General features: G+C 39.2%; 1 protein-coding gene across 1 annotated transcript; it reads left to right on the top strand.

The window, feature by feature from the left end:
• The first annotated feature begins 727 nt into the window (after window positions 1-727).
• Window positions 728-18,315, top strand: RUVBL1 (RuvB like AAA ATPase 1). Its single transcript, XM_075158923.1, has 11 exons — window positions 728-957; window positions 1,662-1,748; window positions 2,392-2,524; window positions 6,465-6,616; window positions 7,928-8,017; window positions 8,862-9,011; window positions 10,384-10,447; window positions 11,649-11,847; window positions 14,054-14,156; window positions 17,319-17,410; window positions 17,725-18,315. The coding sequence occupies exons 1-11, from the start codon at window positions 817-819 to the stop codon at window positions 17,882-17,884; spliced, it is 1,371 nt and encodes a 456-aa protein (XP_075015024.1). The 5' UTR covers window positions 728-816; the 3' UTR covers window positions 17,885-18,315.
• Window positions 18,316-18,662: the final 347 nt, after the last annotated feature.

Here is an 18,662-nt window from a genome sequence, read left to right as displayed (position 1 = left end):
ATGGAATATTTTTCCTCATTTCAGTAGGTCAAAGCTCGGGAGGAACATATGCTGTAGAAACAGCGTATGTTAAAGCCTCAGATGCTTACATAAAGGCTTTGGACACAGGGAATAGAATTATTTTGCAGTTACACTGAAGGCCAGAAGTTTGTGAGCAACACTGAGCAGGTAGGAGATCGCGCTCGCTCTTTCTTTAACAGAGATCTAGAAAACACCCTTGGAAAGCCTCAACTTACTTTTATAAGCTAAACCCAGCAGAGCTTTTCAGAAAGCATTGCTCACGGTTCCTGGCCCACTGCCAGGCGGCCCCAGCAGCCCGGCTGCCCCGGGCGGGGAGAGGGGCGCTCAGCACCACCCCGGGCCAGGAGACACCCAGGGCTCCCTCTGCCCCGGCAACGGGGAGAAGCACACCGGCTCCAACCCCAAACCCGATTCAATGAAGGCGGAGGGTGTTCATGTAGATGTAGAGAAGCCGGCCGAGCGAGAAGCCGCTTTGCCCCTCCAGGAGGCCCGGTGCTCGCCTTCCCACAAAGGCAAGGCGAGCCGATTCCTTCCACCCGGCCCAACTCCTCCGCAGTGCCTGCACCCGGCCGGGCCCTCTAGAGGCGTGGCACACGGAAATGGGTGGACGGACCCTAAAAAAATGCACCCTCTGTCGGTGACAGACATGTGCCACGTCCAATAAAATGTCGAGAGCGCCGCCACAAGGGCCAATGGCGCGGTGGGGCGGGCGGAGGCGGCCGCGCGCCGGGAGCCTTGGTAACGCGCGGGCCGCGTGTGGCGAGCGCGGGCGGTTGGGAACGGTTCTGCCCCGCGATGAAGATCGAGGAGGTGAAGAGCACCTCGAAGACGCAGCGCATCGCCGCCCACAGCCATGTCAAGGGGCTGGGGCTGGACGAGAGCGGCACCGCCAAGCCGGCGGGGGCCGGGCTCGTGGGGCAGGAGAACGCGCGGGAGGTGAGCGGGGGGCGGCAGGGCCCGGCCGAGGCTCCCCTGGGGCTCTGCAGCCTCCACCCCGGTTGAGGTGGAAGCCTCAGGGGCCCCGGGAGGGGGGGCTGGGTGTCTTTATAAGTCCCGTTAGTGAGTGAAAGTCTTTGCCTGGGCTCCTCCGTGTATTCTGCTGCTGTGTGAGAAGCGATGGGGGTAATCAAAGCTTTTCCTTACGGCGCTACTTTTTTACATTAGCTGGCGGCAAGGGCAGGTGACTGTCTCCCGGGTTTTAGGCGTAGAAATTGGGGTATCAAAGGCAACGAAACCTACCGAAAGTCAAGAGATTTGGTGCAAGCGGGCATTGGAGCTTCCGTTTCAGTCCGGTGTCTGGCCCCGGGCGGGGGATCTGTCGTTCTGAAAGTCAAAGATTCATCTCCTGCTTTATTTTTAAACGTTTATATATGCATGCAACTCCAGGAGCGGGAAAGGAGTCTGTGCCCTTAGGTTGAGTTTTGTTGTCTGTGATTTTTTTTTTTTTTAATGTCTGTGTCAGATGAAATGTTTGTAGGAAGTAGGTTTTTCTGATCCCTTTTTGAGTGCATGAAATTGAAATCCTCTTTATTTTTAGTGGGCTCACAAAACTTAATATTTCTAAACACTTTTAGTAATATTGGAACAAGAGATTATAGCAATACTTGTGTTAACAGTGTAAATACTTATTTAACTTATAGGCTTGTGGGGTTATAGTGGAACTAATCAAAAGCAAGAAAATGGCTGGCAGAGCCGTGCTGTTGGCAGGACCTCCTGGAACTGGCAAGGTATTATTTTTCTTTTTTGGTCTGAAATAAAGTATTCCTAAATCTATTTTATTTTAATTTGTTGTCAAAACCATTTTAAGGTAGTGGTTACGTAGTGTTTTCATCTACTGGAATTTTTTTTATCAATGTATTGACGTGGTTTCCTGCATTATATTTTGATTTTTGCCATGTCATCAACCTTGGCAGTACCCAGTGGTGTGTTCAGGCATCGTTAGTGTGAAACCACCTCTCGTAGGTTACCAAACACATGGGTGATACGGTGTCTGAAGAAGAGTCTTAGAAGTTAATTTTATATTAAAAGCCTAAATAGTCTTTGCTTTGTTTATTTTTTTCCCATGCTATTTAAAGCTTTTTGCATTTGTATCAGATGTCAAATTCAAATGCCCAGTATTGTTTCTTTAAGGTGTTTTATAAGTCTTCAATAAAAGTCACTTTTTATGTGTTTAACTTGTTTTGGGAGGAGGAGGGTTGTTGAATGTGAGAAATATATGCCAGACAGAATAGTCTTAATATTAAATTGGTAGTTGATATATGGAAGGTGACATGATGAGGAAAGTTAACTTTGTGCAAAAAGAATCCTTTGTTAATTCTCATAAAAATTAATGTGTGGGTTCTGTTTTTGTTTTGGTTTGGTTTTTTTAAGACTGCTTTGGCTTTAGCTATTGCTCAGGAACTGGGAAGTAAAGTTCCCTTTTGTCCTATGGTTGGAAGTGAGGTCTATTCCACTGAGATCAAGAAAACAGAAGTTCTGATGGAAAACTTCCGACGTGCAATTGGTAAGTTTCAGAAAAACAGAAGAATTAAGTATTTGCATGATACTTGTTTTGCTTTTTCCCAGTCATCTAAAAAGGAAAAACTTTTCAGTGGTCATGGTGGTTTTCAGATTATTGTATGTTCTTTTTTTCGGTGCTGATCTTAATTTAGTGAGTCTCTTCCACACTTAGTAGAGTCAGGTTTTCTATTTATAAACCATAATTTAATTGTTGTATTATTCTACTTGCCCAGATTCTCCTCTCATCCTCCAGGTTCATCTCCTGGTTTTGCCTGTGACTGAATAAAGCTGAAAGAAAAATTATTTTTAGTTTTTTACCTTAGCAGAAGTACTTGTAGACAGAAAAATGCTCTCTCCTTTTTTGTTTTAGTGATTTCACTCTACTAAGCAAACAGTCTTAATCAGGGACTCCCAAATGGCAGTGTTAGCCTTAGTATTCCAGCGAGCACAAAGAAAGTTCCATGCCAACAAAATAAATACTTTAACTTAATGTCTTCCTCAATTCTAGAGCGCTTTTACAAGCTTGATGTAATTGGTTAAATTTGCAAGACAACCTCAGTGAGTATCTAAAATCTCTTAGATGATCGCTGCTGACAGCTGATAAATGCAGTTAGAAGTGGCCATTGTTTGTATGAGGATTGGCTAAAGATAGCCTAACTGATTTCAGTACTGAACATATGAACAGTTAATTTTCCTGGTTTCCGTACCATGTCTCCCCTTGGACTTCATCTAAGTATTTGGTGGCAGTGAGGTGAAGAAGTCTCTCAGTTCTGCAATGAAACAAAAGTATTCCATTGACTTTTATAAGAAAGCAACTCTCAGTAGCCTCTGGTCTTCTAGTTACCGTGAATCTGGCAGGGCCTGGGGGAGGTAAGCCAGAGACTGAGTAGTCTGCAATATTTCCTTGATGTGATGAAGTTCCCTGTCAGAGATTTGGAAACCTGAACCAACAGATGAAACTTATGCCATCCACGTTGTCATTTCTAGAGACAGTAGTATTTTAACTCTCTAAGGTTTAACAGCCAGCTACATTGTTAGTTCCCTGCATTCCCTGAATGTCAGTAGAGAGACACTTCTAAACAAATATTGGTGTTAATGAAAGATGGAACTTCTTTTATTCCTTTCTGTTGAATTCCATGTCGCATTTTCATAACACAACCTTTATTGAATATTTTTATCAGTGGAACAAAAAAAACCTCTGAAATATTTTAAAGGACTAGTAACTACCATTTCTCATAATGGAACATTTTTCAATCATGTTTAAATCTCAGTTATGTTTTCCCTTCCCCGCCTGGTAAATAAAAAATTTACAAGGGTGCGTTTTTAAAAAAATTGTTTTGTATGCACAGTACAATGTCAGCTGTGACTGGGTGCAAGAGAAGCTGCGGCTCACATGTCAACCAGTACCTAAAGTATTCATTTAGCTTTTTTTTTTTTTTGGGGGGGGGGGGTGTCGGGGGTAGGAGGGGGGCATTGTATGATTCCTTATTAGCAGGTTCTGTACACACCATCTATTGCTCATATTGTGCATTTTACTTTCAGAAGGTTTAGCCACCTCAATTAATAAAAATGATCAGTGATGTTAATACCAACTTTTTAGTTTTTTTTTTTTTCTTCTTTTTTTTTCCTTGGAAACAACAGAGTCTGACTGGTTTGGACCCATCACAGTATAAGAAACTGGGATGACTCCGAGTTAACAGAATTTTTATTGTTGGGAGTCTTTTAATAACAGACTTGACATAGTCTCATGGCCAAGTACTGCTTGGGGTATAGTAGAGAATTTGTAATACCTAAAAACATAAAAGGACATAGTGGAAGGTGGAATTCTTGTACGGGTTAAAAAAACTTCATCTGAGAGAGATTAATCCTGTATAGAGCTTATTAGCAGCTGGCAAGAATGATGACAGTAGCTAATATTAGAGCTCAGTTGCAGTAAAAATAACTACTGGAATAGCCACTTAAATAGCATATCTGTTACCTGTGACTCCAAGTTGTAACTGCCAGTAAATCAAACAAGCACTATTTTACTCCATATAGTGCTATTGAACCAAAACATGAAATAGCTCACAATTGCCTTCTTAGACTCGTGCCTCTGATTTGTAAGTAGGAAATGTCTCTGTTAAAGAGCTCTTCAGAGAATGAAGTTCGTAGTTGACACATGCAGATTCATTTGAAAACAAAGGATAATCAGCAGCAAATTCAAAGCATTGATTACCTTTGTTCAGATCATGTTCATCTGTAAATATTTTCTATAGACACATCTATATGAGCACATTAGTTTAGATTAGAGGCATGCTTTTAAAGCAAATCTCTAGATTGTCCTTGCTGACTCAGCTTTGGTTTGCATTGTGGAGCAGACTCTGAATTGGATTCTTTTCAGATGAAATGAAACTGGAAGGTGTGCTTTAGCAGCATACAAAATACACCCCAAACACAAATGGGCTTCCAGATTTTCAGAGCAGAATAGAGCTCGTGCTGAAAGCTTAAAAACAAAACAAAAAAGAAAAACAAACCTGTGAATGTCCACTTCTCAGCACCGGCAGTTCCCATATTGCTTCACATGATGCAGCCGTGTCTAGGTCAGTTTTATAACTCAAAGGTTCGTTAATTTTTCATCTGATGTTTTGGCATACCTGAAAAACATTTTAAAAAATTACTGAAATTAACTTTATATAGAACTTTTTATGTAGTGCTAAATAAGAGAAAGCAAACATTTCTTACGAAGAAATTATCATGTTATCCACAATTAACCAATTTCTCACATTTCAAATCCTAGTCTTAATTTGGGTCCAGTAGAGGGAGACAGACTCATATTTGTCAGTTCTTTATATTTCCCTATCAGCAACTCAAGATTGCTGGTGAAGTGTCTGATCTATTTCAAAGCAAAATGAAAAGTTATGGAACAAGGAAAGTTTTATAAAGTCCTAATAGCCTCAGACGGGGCAGGATGACTTCCTTATATCTTGTTACAGCCCATTCATTATTTTTGGTATGGCATGTGTGTCTCATAAAATACTTTATAGAGTCTCTTCAGATGTGGGTTCTTTGAACTTTTATGTAGCTAGAACGTCTGCGTAATTGCAATGGTGGTGGTGATGATAGTGGTTTTTCTTTGGAACAGTCTAACCATAAAACTCTTCAGCTCTATATTATTCATTAATTTAAGATCACTTAGTTAATTACAATAGTTGTGACTAGAATAGAAGATACCCAGATATTCTGATGATGGCACAACTGTCTGAAAACCAACTATTTCAGCTATTTTGAAATAGTTTTAAATTTGCATTATAGCAGATTCTGCTAAATTTTATCTAGCTCACCTTTTGCTAATGACTTGAAATGTATTTTAAATGATACATTAACCTTTTCTTAATTTTATGAGGTTCTAACACAATACCTGTTAATCAATTCATGTTATTTTTAACTCAGTTGCTAAAATTTAAAGTGAAGTTACTTTTTTTCTCCTGCCTTTTTCCTTACTTTGCAGGGCTTTTCTGATGGTACAAAAATTGTGTAAAACTCGCAGTTATATTAGTGTCACTGCTCTTTTAGCTTCAGAAGATGAACTGTTTTTCTGACTTTAACGTAGGGGAACAAAACAAGCAAATCCCCTCCTTGGGGGAGGGAAAAGAGAGAGGATACTGACATTTGCTTCAAGAACTGATAGTAACGGACAGAAAGAAAATAATTTCTTAGAGTTTAATAAACTGCTTTGCAGGTCAGAACTTGGGCTGAACTTTCACTGTGATGACACAGGATGAATATTCTCAATATTGAAGAAGAGAACAATAATTGATCTTTCTACTTTTGAAAGTAAAAGATTACCATTAAATATAATGCAGCCTAATAATATGTTACATTCTGTTGGCAATAATGCAGCAGACTCCTGAGTGTATATGGCCATTGATTTGTGTACTGAAACTATTCTAAACAATTTCTTGCAGGGTTGAGGATTAAAGAGACCAAGGAGGTTTATGAAGGAGAAGTCACAGAACTAACTCCATGTGAGACTGAAAATCCTATGGGAGGGTATGGCAAAACCATCAGCCACGTAATTATAGGACTCAAAACTGCAAAAGGAACCAAACAGTTGAAGGTACGTATGGTAGAGTCTCAAAAATTTCCTTAAGTATTTAGGTCTGCATCTTTTATTTTTAGCACTTATTTCCATTTCAAGCTCTTGATCCCCATCTCTGTAGAGTGGGGATGCCAGGAGGCTGTTTTCTTTTGCTAGACAACTTTATCCTACTCCTGAGCATGTATGTTTGTCTGCTTTGTGTCGAATATTTAGACGCTAGTCTTGTCTCCTACTAACTGAAATTGGGGATAAACCCATCGCTCAGTTAGCAGCCCCTGTTATTTTTCTGTTTGGCAGCACACACTTGTTTGTCTTCAGTCAGTTAGAGGAGACTTTAAGCAGGAAGAGATCCTGATGCAGTTTTGCAGCATTACTAGTACCACAGAAAAATGGGCTGAGTTGGGAATCTGAACTATGATCTGTCTCAGTCTGTGATACGCTCACACTGACTCTGGCTATAAATTCATGTTCATAACAAACATACGAGAAAGGTCTTGTTTGGTTTTGTTTCCTGATTCTCAACTGCATTTTTGAGGGTGGTTTGGGGAAATCTTGCCTGCTTTGGTATAAATTGTTCTTGCTGTCACATCCCTTCTTTCTACATGGGGAGGTATGCTCTAGTGAATATTTGATTTGAACTGGAAATTGAGCTGGTATGTTGCCAGCTCAGACCCACTTTCCCTTTGCTTTCTTGTACAAGTCTCTGTCCCTGTTGTTCAATTTCCCTGTCAGTTAGAGTACGAGAGGACTGAAAGCTCTCTCTGTTGTTAAGTATCATCTTGCATTTGTTCACTCTGAAAACAAGAAAATGCAGAACAAAAGTGAATAAACATGTACTGAGAGAAACAAAAGCATCTAACATATTCCACATTCACTCTCCCTCACGCAGCTCTACAGACGATATAGGTCCAAGAAATCAGGTAGCATAATCCAGTGCTATAGCCAGAATTTTCAGAAGAGTTTTGTTAGAAAGCAAGAGAAGCGCTGCATCCTAGGTATAGATATATTGTCACATTACACAAAGGCATACTTTGTGATAGTAACTGGTATCATTATCATTATGTTTCTGGCACTTGCTGTCACTTCCTTCAGATAGAATTTTTTTTTTTTTTTTTTGGTAAGAAAATAAGTTCTGTGCATTGTGTTTCAGATTTATTCTCTATCAGTACTCCAAGTGTTACAGCTTTATAAAATCTTAGAGGTATTGTTGGGGGGAGTTGCAGTTTAATTTTGTCTGGTGGGAGTGAGCTTTAGACTAAATTTCTCTTCCTCGATTACCATAACAATATGGAACTGTTTTGACCAACTGTGATGTTTGCTTGTCTCCAGCTGGACCCAAGCATATTTGAAAGCTTGCAGAAGGAGCGAGTGGAAACTGGTGACGTTATTTATATTGAAGCAAACAGTGGAGCCGTCAAGGTAAAAGTTCTGCACTTTTGTGCAGGTGTATGTATTCTTGCAGACCTTTCTCTGCCTTTGTCAGAAGGCTCTCTGATTTATTAACCTTAACTGACATGAAATGGTTACATGGAAGTTTTAAAGAGAGTCCAGTGTTTTCCTTATCTGGAGAGAAAATTCTCTCTTGCACTGAAAGAACGTGGTCATCTGGTTTACAATTAAGGTCATCTGGCAAGGAAGCTATCACTGATGCTGTCTGGATGAGTTTTCTTTTCTGTAAGATCAAGACATCTTTAAGGGAAGGGGGGAAAAACCAAGCAACTTTAGTAATTTTCAGGCTGACATGTGCAGTGTATTTAATCTTTCTTTTATCACTCTGGTATTTTCTCCACAAGATATATACATGTAGAAGGGAATACTGCATTAGTTAGCATTCTTTTCATATCTGATTTAAAAAGTAGTGTACAGCGATACTTGCTGTTTAATGGATGAGCATAATATTTTGTATCATATAATAAATCACCCACCTACAAAGGAGTCTTGAACAGTTCTCCCAATCTCTAGTTAATCTGCTGGATTTGTCCTTTAGCAAGAATTGCATACGGTTAAAAGAAGGGGAGAGATGAGTGGAATATTCTTACCACTGAAAATATCAGGTGTTTTTCAATAGAGTTTTTGAGCTTTGATCAGTAGATAGGGTATGCCTGTTGCTAAGCAGGGAGTGGGATGTCTGGATTGTCAGCTGAAGCTTGTCAGGACTGGAATTGCGAACCAAGCCCTTTATCTTTATCAAGTTTGTGTCACTCAAGGTTTTGGCACTGAAACTAATTCTATACCTGGGTTTCTCCTCTTTGCTTTTTCTCAGAGGCAAGGCAGGTGTGATATCTATGCTACAGAATTTGACCTTGAAGCTGAAGAGTATGTTCCCTTGCCAAAGGGTGATGTGCACAAGAAAAAGGAAATTATTCAGGATGTCACCTTGCATGACTTGGATGTGGCTAATGCTCGACCTCAGGTATCTGACTCCACAGATGAAGTCTTTACAGAAAAATTATTTGGATAGATGTGATGGTTATTAGAATAATCAAGGAGATGTAGAAAGTTGAGCTGTCCTAAATCACCCTCAAACATTCCACTGTAGGAAAAGCAGTAGGTGTTACACCGTGAAGGCCAGTCAACTTCTCCACTCTGGAGGGAGGGCATGCTGCAGTTGGCTACCTCAGTGGCCCTGCCATACAAGTTAAAGAGGCAGTTGCTAGGTTAGGAATCATGCACCTGGTCATGGAATATTTATGAGAGTATATTTCCTAACATTACAGAGAACAGCTTTACAGCCATAGTGGAGCTTCTACATGGATATTTGGGATCCGCTGCCTTCACAGTTAATGCATAATCTAGACCTAGCTCTTCCCTTCTCTCCACCACTGTGCCCCATCCCCTGCAGAAAAAGAACAGTGTGGGCTGCTCCTCTTGACCAAGAAAAGAGATTATTACTTTCTCTCCAGAAGGAAAGTTGCCTCCAGATGTGAGGTAGCAGCAGCCAGATCTGCATCATTTTATTTATCGAAAGTTCTGAATACAGATTAATTTATTCTGCTCTGTTTATGGTTTTGTGGCCATGAAATGGAAACTGCAAGCACTATGATAAAAGGTCACTATGTATTTTTGACTGCTGCAGATTCTGTTGTTGTCCCTGCTTCCTTCAGAAATTTTTCGTAACCTCTTGTTAAATTTCCTTGTGACTTTCAGTAGAGCTCTGAACATACTGCAGCAAAAAACTGAAAATAGGAGAACTACTCTTTGCTGTATCTTGACATAAACCCAATATTGAGGGAATTCCATCTATGACATAAACAAAAGCCACTAACAATACAGTATCTTGTTTAAAGGCTGGCATCCCTACAGTATACTACAAGCGCTTAACCTTCTCCATTTCAAAATAAACATCCTTTTTTCAACAAAATCTTTTACATGATAAAAATTAAGGTGTTTGAAACTCTTAAAACTCAGCATAATTGTTCCTGTGTTTACAGGTTGAACACTTACTGTGCACACAGGCAATCCAAGTCTCTGTGTTCCCTGACAATTTTAGTCCTTATGAGCTTCTCTGTGACAATTTTTTTAAGAGAGGATATCTCATTTCGGTTTTTTATGTTCTCCAAATGAACGAGGCTAAAGAAAGGGTGAGGAGGTAGCTAAATGATTATGTTTAGAATACTGCTGCAATGAAGTGACCTAACCTTTGACCGATTATCAACCATTGCTGACATGAAGTAGCAAGTTAACTGCAGGAAACAACTTCTTCAACCAATTCCTGATTTATAAAATTCTCATGGTATGTGTTTGCTATGAGATCTCATAGCTGATCTGTAACTTTCTTTTCCTAGGGTGGGCAAGATATCCTTTCTATGATGGGACAATTGATGAAGCCTAAGAAAACTGAAATTACTGGTATGAATCCCATATGGTATTTTTAGACCAATATAACCTATATGTTTACCAGTTAGAAAAGGATTAAAAATAGGGTTATTCATGTACCATCTGTAAATGAATGCCCATGTAATATTTATTTATAAATACTCAGATTTCAAAAAGCAGTGATACAGCTGCTAGAATTGCAATGGCTGGAAACAGTACAACATGTTACTGGTTCACACATAGAGTGATAAAATATACACTCTACTCTGCACCTATCTTCCTGGGGAGAAAGAGGTTAGAATGCTAGTGCCATTCCCCTTTCTTAAAACACTCCTGCCAGAGAGTGTGGGGTTCACACTTTGACAAAGAGCCAAACTGAACAACAACAACAACAAAAAATCTAAAAAACGTTGTTAGATGCATGCTTATGTGAGGCAACCATACTGAATTTCTGTGGAGTAAAAAAATGGCTTCTAAAGACTCTAACCTTGGTTTGCTTAAGACACCTATAGCAGCTGTCTGTTGACTTGATGCTCTAAGTGCACGGCTGCTCCTCCTACCTACAGATCATTGGAGAAAAAAACCATCTACAGAAAGATCTATTCTCCTTTTTGCTTTGAAAGAAATGATGTTTCAGTAAGTGACTATCTAAATTTAGATCAAAGTCTGTTTCAATACCTAACATGAATGGCGGTCTTTTGAAGTATTTCGTCTGTTCCAGAGGTCACTTTGCTTATTCTAATGTCAGATTTACCGATGTAACATCTTGCGTAGCTTTGAGATCCATATGTTCACAGAAATTTATATAGCCCTATTTTTTTTTTTGTTAAACACAACTTCTTTGTTGAAATACAGTAGCAATATTTTATTCTTTCAGTGATGTTCTTTTCAACCACGCTTGGAAACTTTGTTAAGTTTCACATTTTAAACTGAAATTTGACTGACTTCTCCCCTGCCAAACTCCCCAAACCCACAAAAATCATAGTTTTTCACAAGCCACATGAGGGGACAGACTATCCCAGTTAAGTGCCAGAAGCTCAGTTTAGAAATATTTTGTTGCACAGATGTCTCCCCAATACAATAGGAATGCCACAGAATTTTAGTGTCACAGAGATTGTGGCGGTAAGATAGCAAACCATGGAAAAAACTCAAGGAGAATTTTACTTGCTTTAAGTCTTTCATACAGACCTAGAGTTCACTAGCAGAACAACTAACAGTTTCTTTTTGTTCTCAGACAAACTTCGAGGAGAGATAAATAAGGTGGTAAATAAATACATCGATCAAGGCATCGCAGAGCTAGTCCCAGGTGTACTCTTTGTAGATGAAGTTCACATGCTGGATATTGAATGTTTCACATACCTGCACCGAGCACTGGAATCTTCTATTTCCCCCATTGTCATCTTTGCTTCCAATCGAGGAAACTGCGTTATCAGGTATGATGCCTAAAGTTGAATTTTCCAGTTTGCATTGGTCCATAAAACTTGGAAATAGCTGTATCAGCAGAGTTATAATCTTTGAAGGCTTTTGTCTCTGGTACTGACATCTGTGATAATCCCTGGGTTACAAGCTGCATTAGTGCTCAAGAACTGCTTGTGAGCTTCATGATGGGACAGGCATTTAATGCCAGCCTGACTGAGTTAAAGCAGAATGGAATTCCTCCTTTTATTTCCACTGACACATCCCTCTTTCTCTAACAGCTTCTGAATTGTCTTATTTCCTGGGTAACAAAACTATCATCCATTTGGAGAACATCCCCTCTTGCTGAATAAGCCATTAGTCTGTTCGATCCTTCTCCCAGTCCTTCCAGTGAATACTGCAGTGGTTATTATTCCATGCTTGCAATCCAGCAAATTGAGAAGTGGAGGTCTGTGCATGAACGATAGAGCAGGATCTAGACCCCAACCATGGGTAACAAAGGTAACAATTACCTTTCTCATTAGATACCTCAACACATCTGTTGCTTGCACGTTAGGGACATCAGAAGCACCAGGGGTACAAACTTCTAATATCATAGTTTCCTGCTTCTTCTGGATCATTTTGCTGTTTGCTATCCTCATTGCATCAGCCTTAAGCTTCCTGTTCTTACTCTCAAAGCATGTCATAGTTCAGCCTCTTCTTACCCTTCGTTATTTTCTGCTATGTTGGTCTGGATTTTTGTGATTCATTCGGTCTTTCCAACTAACTTGTTTTTCATCTCCACTCCAGTTCGTGCCTCCACTTCAATATTTTGCACCCACACAATGCATTCTTTGCATGTTCAGTAAAAGTACTCTCCTCTTTCAGATTCTTCCTTAAGTTCTACTGCTAATTTGTGGTCTAGGTCTGATTATGTCTAAACAAGCTGTCATTAGCAATGATTGCAACTCTTTAAATTGATTTAATTCAGCTGAGTAACCAGCTCTTCCTTTCCCTCTTAGTGGCTCATCTGGTATTAATCTTTCTCCGCTTGCATTGCTTAGAAGTTAAGGTGATAAGCCCTTCAAAAATGTTTAAGGTGGACATTGCAGCGCTCTTTTTGCAAAGGCATAAAAAGGCTGTCTTGTAAAAGTAGAGCAAATAGAGATCTGTCAGCGTGAATTTGCTGCAGATCTTGTTATGAAAAAACTGTGATTTAAGAAAGGAAGATTTCCATAGAATAGTTGTATCTAATATTGCTAAATTAAGTCCTTAAAAGCAAGCTCTTACTACTATCTCAAGTAGTTAGCAATGCTCTGATTTGCCTGCTGATGGCTCTTAAAAGGGTCGGGGAAAAATTAGTTGTATAGTATAGTTGATTCTGTAACTTCATCAGAGAAGGAATCTGTTCGGAGGAGAGAACACCATCTACTCAAGAGTACAGCAGATGATTGCAGGGCATTTTGATTCATTTCCTGAGGAGGACCATGGCCGAAGCTGTAGTGCCTGAATACTAGCACTGAACTTAGAAATGTGGTTCTCTACCAGAACATTACCGTTTTTACCTGCAATCTCTATAGATCTCATGAAATCTGGATATCTTTCACTCTTGACTTCACAACAAATTGTGGTGGTCTTGGAAAACCAAGAGCAGATGTGTCTGTAGCCTTTGCTGTTAGGTGTTGTACGTCAAACAAATAAAATGGTTGGGGTCTAGATCCTGCTCTATCCTTCATGTACAGACCTCCACTTCTCAATTTGCTGGATTGCAAGCATGGAATGTAAACCACTGCAATATTCACAGGAAGGACTGGAGGAAGGATTGAACAGAGTAATGGCTTATTCAGTGAGAGGGGATGTTCTCCAAATGGATGATGGCGTATACAATTTCTACTGATACTGCTAAACAACTTAGTAAGAATGATTTGTTCCTTGCTGGAAGATACTTTGGAATATTAGATAAGACTGTAAGATACAATGCAGGGAAACATGAAGGAAAGCACCACCTCCAAGTATTTTTGAGTGGCGTGTTTTAGAGCTCCAGAAATAGTATTTGTTTCCCTCAGGCTGTCCAGTATGAACTTCAGACTAGAATGTTTCCTATCTATCTGGGAAGTGTGTCCCTATGGGAAGACACAAGAATTGTAAACTAGTAGATGTGTAGTCACTTACCACTGTTTTTAGTAAAATCAACGTACTGAACTCAGAATAGTATCTGATCTTTCTGTTTGGTTTCTCCTTTAGAGGCACAGAGGATGTAGTGTCTCCTCATGGAATACCACTGGACCTGCTGGATAGAGTGATGATTATCCGAACCATGCTGTATACACCCCAAGAAATGAAGCAGGTATGCACAGCATTTTAAGAGAAATTCTAAAAAGTCCCTGGAGTTTTAGTCTATCAGGATAACTGCTATGTCTCTGTATATTCTGTTACTATAGAGCTGTTTGACACTTCGTGGTCACCAGGGTTTGTGCCAGAAAGCTTACCACTTTGTAAATGCATGCTGCTTTAGTAATCATTTACAGTAAGCTGGTTAAAACTGTGCATGCAATTTCTCTGTCTGATTTCTACCCACTGATGAGTTGTATTGGTAAGAATGTCTAGAGCTGAAAGTGACATCTCACTTGCATGAAATAGCAGGAATTGTTAGCTGACCTTTCGTCTTGCACAGATGTACTTTCCATAGAGTTTGCAGGTTCCAGCAGGTAATGCTTTTTCAGTTGGTATGAGATGAAGTGTCACATTTTGGGACTTTAGGTCCCAGATCTCAGGCTGTTCCTCCATGTAAGAGATGAGAGGGATTGAGGAATGCAACTTCATGCACTGCATTTTTGCCTCTGTGCCTGTACTATAGCTTTAACCTACTAGGGCTGTCTCCTGAAACTAGGAGGATTTTCATGCTCCTAGTCAAGTTTGGAAATGTAAGCACAGTAAGTGTTGCAGAGATATGCTTCTGAACGCCTGAAACTTTTCCTGTGGGGCCATCACAATGTATTGTGTATTGATTATAATGCTTGGGTGCCATTATGATGCATCGTGTCAAAGATCCCCCTCATTAGCGTCTCAATGCTGTGAAGTGACACAATGCAGAAGACATTACGGTTTATCATGTCAATTCTTTGTATTATTTAAGAGATAGTGTCAATGGAGGAGAGCGTTGTCATGAGATAATAGTCTCCTGCTGCTGGATAAGTGCCAAGGTGAAGCCGAGGCATTTATCGAATATAAACGTAGAGGCAAAGCTTCATTTCACTTGGTTTGCGGAGCTTTTCACATATGGCTGTTGTGAGCCATTCTCAGGATGATTTTTTTGTACCTAAGAGGACACTTTAAAGCATTATGGTATAGATTACAGTAGAAGCAGCCCAGTGATTGAATAATATGATTATGTTTTGTCTGTATACAAAACAAATTTTAAAGCCTGACTTTTACTCAGTCTGGAGATGTTGCCTGGACGTCCCCATACTGTATGTGAATTTTGTCTCGTTAGGGTAGTAGGAGTATGTACTCTGAGTTACTTTTTGTTAAGGTTGTTATATATAATACCTGCCTAGTGTGCTACATTATCATGCAGATAATACACTGTTAAAGAGCTCATTTCTGAACTGTTGATTTTCAGAAGAGCTGGGTAAGTGCTGTGATTTCCACTCTCCCCAGGGGGGAGGGAAAGGAATTGTTTACAGTAGCGTTTCCTAAAGCTAAAAATAGAGTCCAGACATTATGTCCCATAAATCATGTTCCCATAGTCAGATAATCTCATCTTCCCTTAAATGAAGGCTTTTGAATGACTTCTCTTGGGAGAAGAGGAGGAGTTATTACACTTAACTTTGGTTTCTAACTAAATACAATTGAGGGGGTTTAAAAATAAGATGTCCATACATTTATTTTTCTATTTTTTTCTCCCATTTTTCTTTCATGCTAGGAAGAAGTTTTCACTGCTGATGTTTCTGTGTGAGACTCTTTGCCTTGGTCTTTCACAATTGATTTGTTTATCAGCACAAGAATTCTCCATTTATCTACTGAAAGTTTGTTCCTAACCAGTTCAAAATATTTCTCGTTTGTGTTGATAAAGTAGAAATCCCATTGTGTAGCTCTGCTCTGAGAGCAAGACCCACAGTTGCCTTAGTGCAACCAGAATAGGGAGAAAATTAACTTTTATGCATATTCTAGTCAGGTATTGTTGTAACCAAACTTTTTTGCATATGTGCCTTCTGTTAGACAGTAGAGATTATAACTGGCGCTTTTTGTTCCTCAGGTATTTTACCTGATAAACATTTCTTTTCCTATTTCATAGCAACTTATTTATATATGTATTTGCTGGGCTAAAGGCTTGGACCCCGATCCTTCAGTAAGGTTCTGCCAAGTTGCTAGATAAGAAGTTATTTTAAAAAGTTGTTAAAGATGTGGCATTCAAGATACCTTGTTTCTAGAAAGGGAAGAGTAAAGTAGCAGTATTTGAATGAGTAGAAAATGATGTTTGAGTGATCTAAAAGGTTGAAAAAAATCTTCAATTTGAAATTGCAATTTGCAGCAGCATTGCCAATATTCAGTATTAATATCTTAGCACAAATTCCTGCTCTTTCAAGCCCCTGTCTTTCACTCTGTTCCCTACCCTGACTCCCCTAGCGCATTTTTATGGCTTTAATTTAAACGAGTGCTTCTTGATATCTTGTTTACAAAGCTGCCAAAGTGAAAAATACCTGTATTATATGAGGCTTGCAGTTCCAGAGTTATCTCAGCACTACAACACAACATCATTATCCAGTCTGCCCCTTATCACTCAGCTGGTAATACCGACTACCAAGAGACTTGTGCCACTTTTGTTACAGCTTTATATGCTCAGGCTTATTGGTGATATCTTGCTCTCCAACTTCGTAAAGATCTTCAAACTGGTACAAGCCTGAGACTGTTCTTGAAAGATTAGATTCTTCCTAGTGATTTTTTTCTCTTGCAGGAATAGGTGAATCATAGAAAGTAACTTTTTGATTTATTTACTATCTTCTTGTCAATTGAATAAAAAGTGTGCTGTGAGCTGCTAAGGAAAGGGCATAGCTTTCAGCAGGGCTTTTTGGAGGGCTCTGCTGTATAGCGGCAATGATACACTGCAAAATTTAGTAACTAACTGCTGTAGCTGTCCACAAGACTGCAGTTGTTCCTTACTTCCTGCATACTTTTTCCATTTTCTTTTATAAGTTCTCATATTCTGCTCCTTATTAGTTGATATACTTTGCTAACCGTGCAGAATTATTAAGGGTTTGTAGTCCAGACATGTTACTTTACCTACCTTTTGTGATAATCAGTTTTTCAACATTATATTTCCCTTTCAAAGACTTAGAATTCTACAAATTCTAGTTTAGTGGTAAGTTACACTAGGATAACTGTCCACACCATCTCGTTTTATAGCATGTCTCATCTCTAACCTGACAGAGTTTCCAGATACTAAGCTAAGTAGTATAGCATGCTAATTGTTTGGGCTGGTACCTCAATTACTTATTCATCCCAACAGATCATAAAACTTCGTGCTCAGACAGAAGGAATTAATATTAGTGAAGAAGCTCTAAACCATTTAGGGGAAATTGGTACCAAGACAACCTTAAGGTAAGTTGAACGCAGATGGCTTTTCTCTTAAGTATGTCTGGGTCTAAAAAGACTGTAGGATAACTCACTCTTGGAAGTGAGACAACCCTCTCCGATACAATAATGTGGTCTATTAAGAACAGTGCTAACATTAACAAAGAGTGGTAATCCTCCTCTTTCCTCCTTTAAGGAATGTACATGCTGGGGGGTCTTGCAGACTTTTTATGCTGCCGGTAGAGCTGTGCGTTTCCTGACAGATCTCCCACCCCTACATATATTCAGTTCACTGGGATGCACTGAATTGTAATTATTCATCCGTCTCTGTTTGATCACAGGTATGCTGTGCAGTTACTGACCCCAGCTAACCTGCTTGCCAAGATTAATGGGAAAGACAGCATTGAGAAAGAGCATATTGAAGAAATAAATGAACTTTTCTATGATGCCAAATCCTCAGCAAAAATCTTGGCTGATCAACAGGAGAAGTACATGAAATGAAGAGCTTATCATGTTCAATGCTTTGAAGTGGCTTTAACCCTTACCCAGGGCTGGCTTAATTATTGAATGAGAAATGTTAATGGTTTGTCTCTTTTGGGACTGAAAAATATTTAAATGTTGGACTGCTTTGTCAGGCCAGAACTAACTATCAAGTGTTCCTATTTCATTATCAACAATAAGATGCTCTGTGATGTCTGTGTAACGTCTTAGTCTCCCTTTTATGAGTATATATATGAAGTGAATAGCTCTTGACCCATCAGTTTTGTCTTTAGATTTCATTACAGAAGAGCTCTAACTGAAGTTGATGCTTAAGAACAGTCTATTTTCTTTATGAATGTTGTTTTAAAATAGTTTCCTTTTACAGATGAGAACTTTTTTTTTTTAAATCAAAGTTTGTCTGAAGTGCTTTATAATAAAATATTTCAAGAATATTGGAAGCTTGCAAGTGTTTGCCCTGGGTGTTGACATGCCTAAAAAAACCAGTCAAAATAAGTTGGAATTAACAAAGCCAAATATGAGTAAAATGGATTGGCAACACAAAAATAGATCTACAGCAAAGGAAAGAAATAGTAATGGGACCTTTTTAAGGTGTTTACTCTTTTGTAGGTCTTGTTTTTTATTTTCTGAAGACTTCTTTGGAGAATGCAGAAATACATAATAGTAATTATCCTGGCCCTATTTAAAGCCTGTCTTCCAGAGTAACTTACCCTTTCTTTGTGTTTTCTTAAGGCAGATGAAATAAAAATTGCTTTCGATCATGGTTAGCTTTTTTTTCACT

The sequence above is a fragment of the Calonectris borealis genome, chromosome 10 (assembly GCF_964195595.1).
Source record: "Calonectris borealis chromosome 10, bCalBor7.hap1.2, whole genome shotgun sequence".
NCBI lineage: Eukaryota > Metazoa > Chordata > Aves > Procellariiformes > Procellariidae > Calonectris > Calonectris borealis.
This window is presented reverse-complemented; position numbering and strand designations above follow the sequence as displayed.

Coding starts and splice junctions, on each gene's coding strand:
- RUVBL1 (XM_075158923.1), top strand. CDS start 817: ATGAAGATCGAGGAGGTGAAGAGCACCTCGAAGACGCAGCGCATCGCC. Junction 958..1,661: donor GGCAGGAGAACGCGCGGGAG/GTGAGCGGGGGG, acceptor TTTAACTTATAG/GCTTGTGGGGTTATAGTGGA. Junction 6,617..7,927: donor AAGGAACCAAACAGTTGAAG/GTACGTATGGTA, acceptor GCTTGTCTCCAG/CTGGACCCAAGCATATTTGA.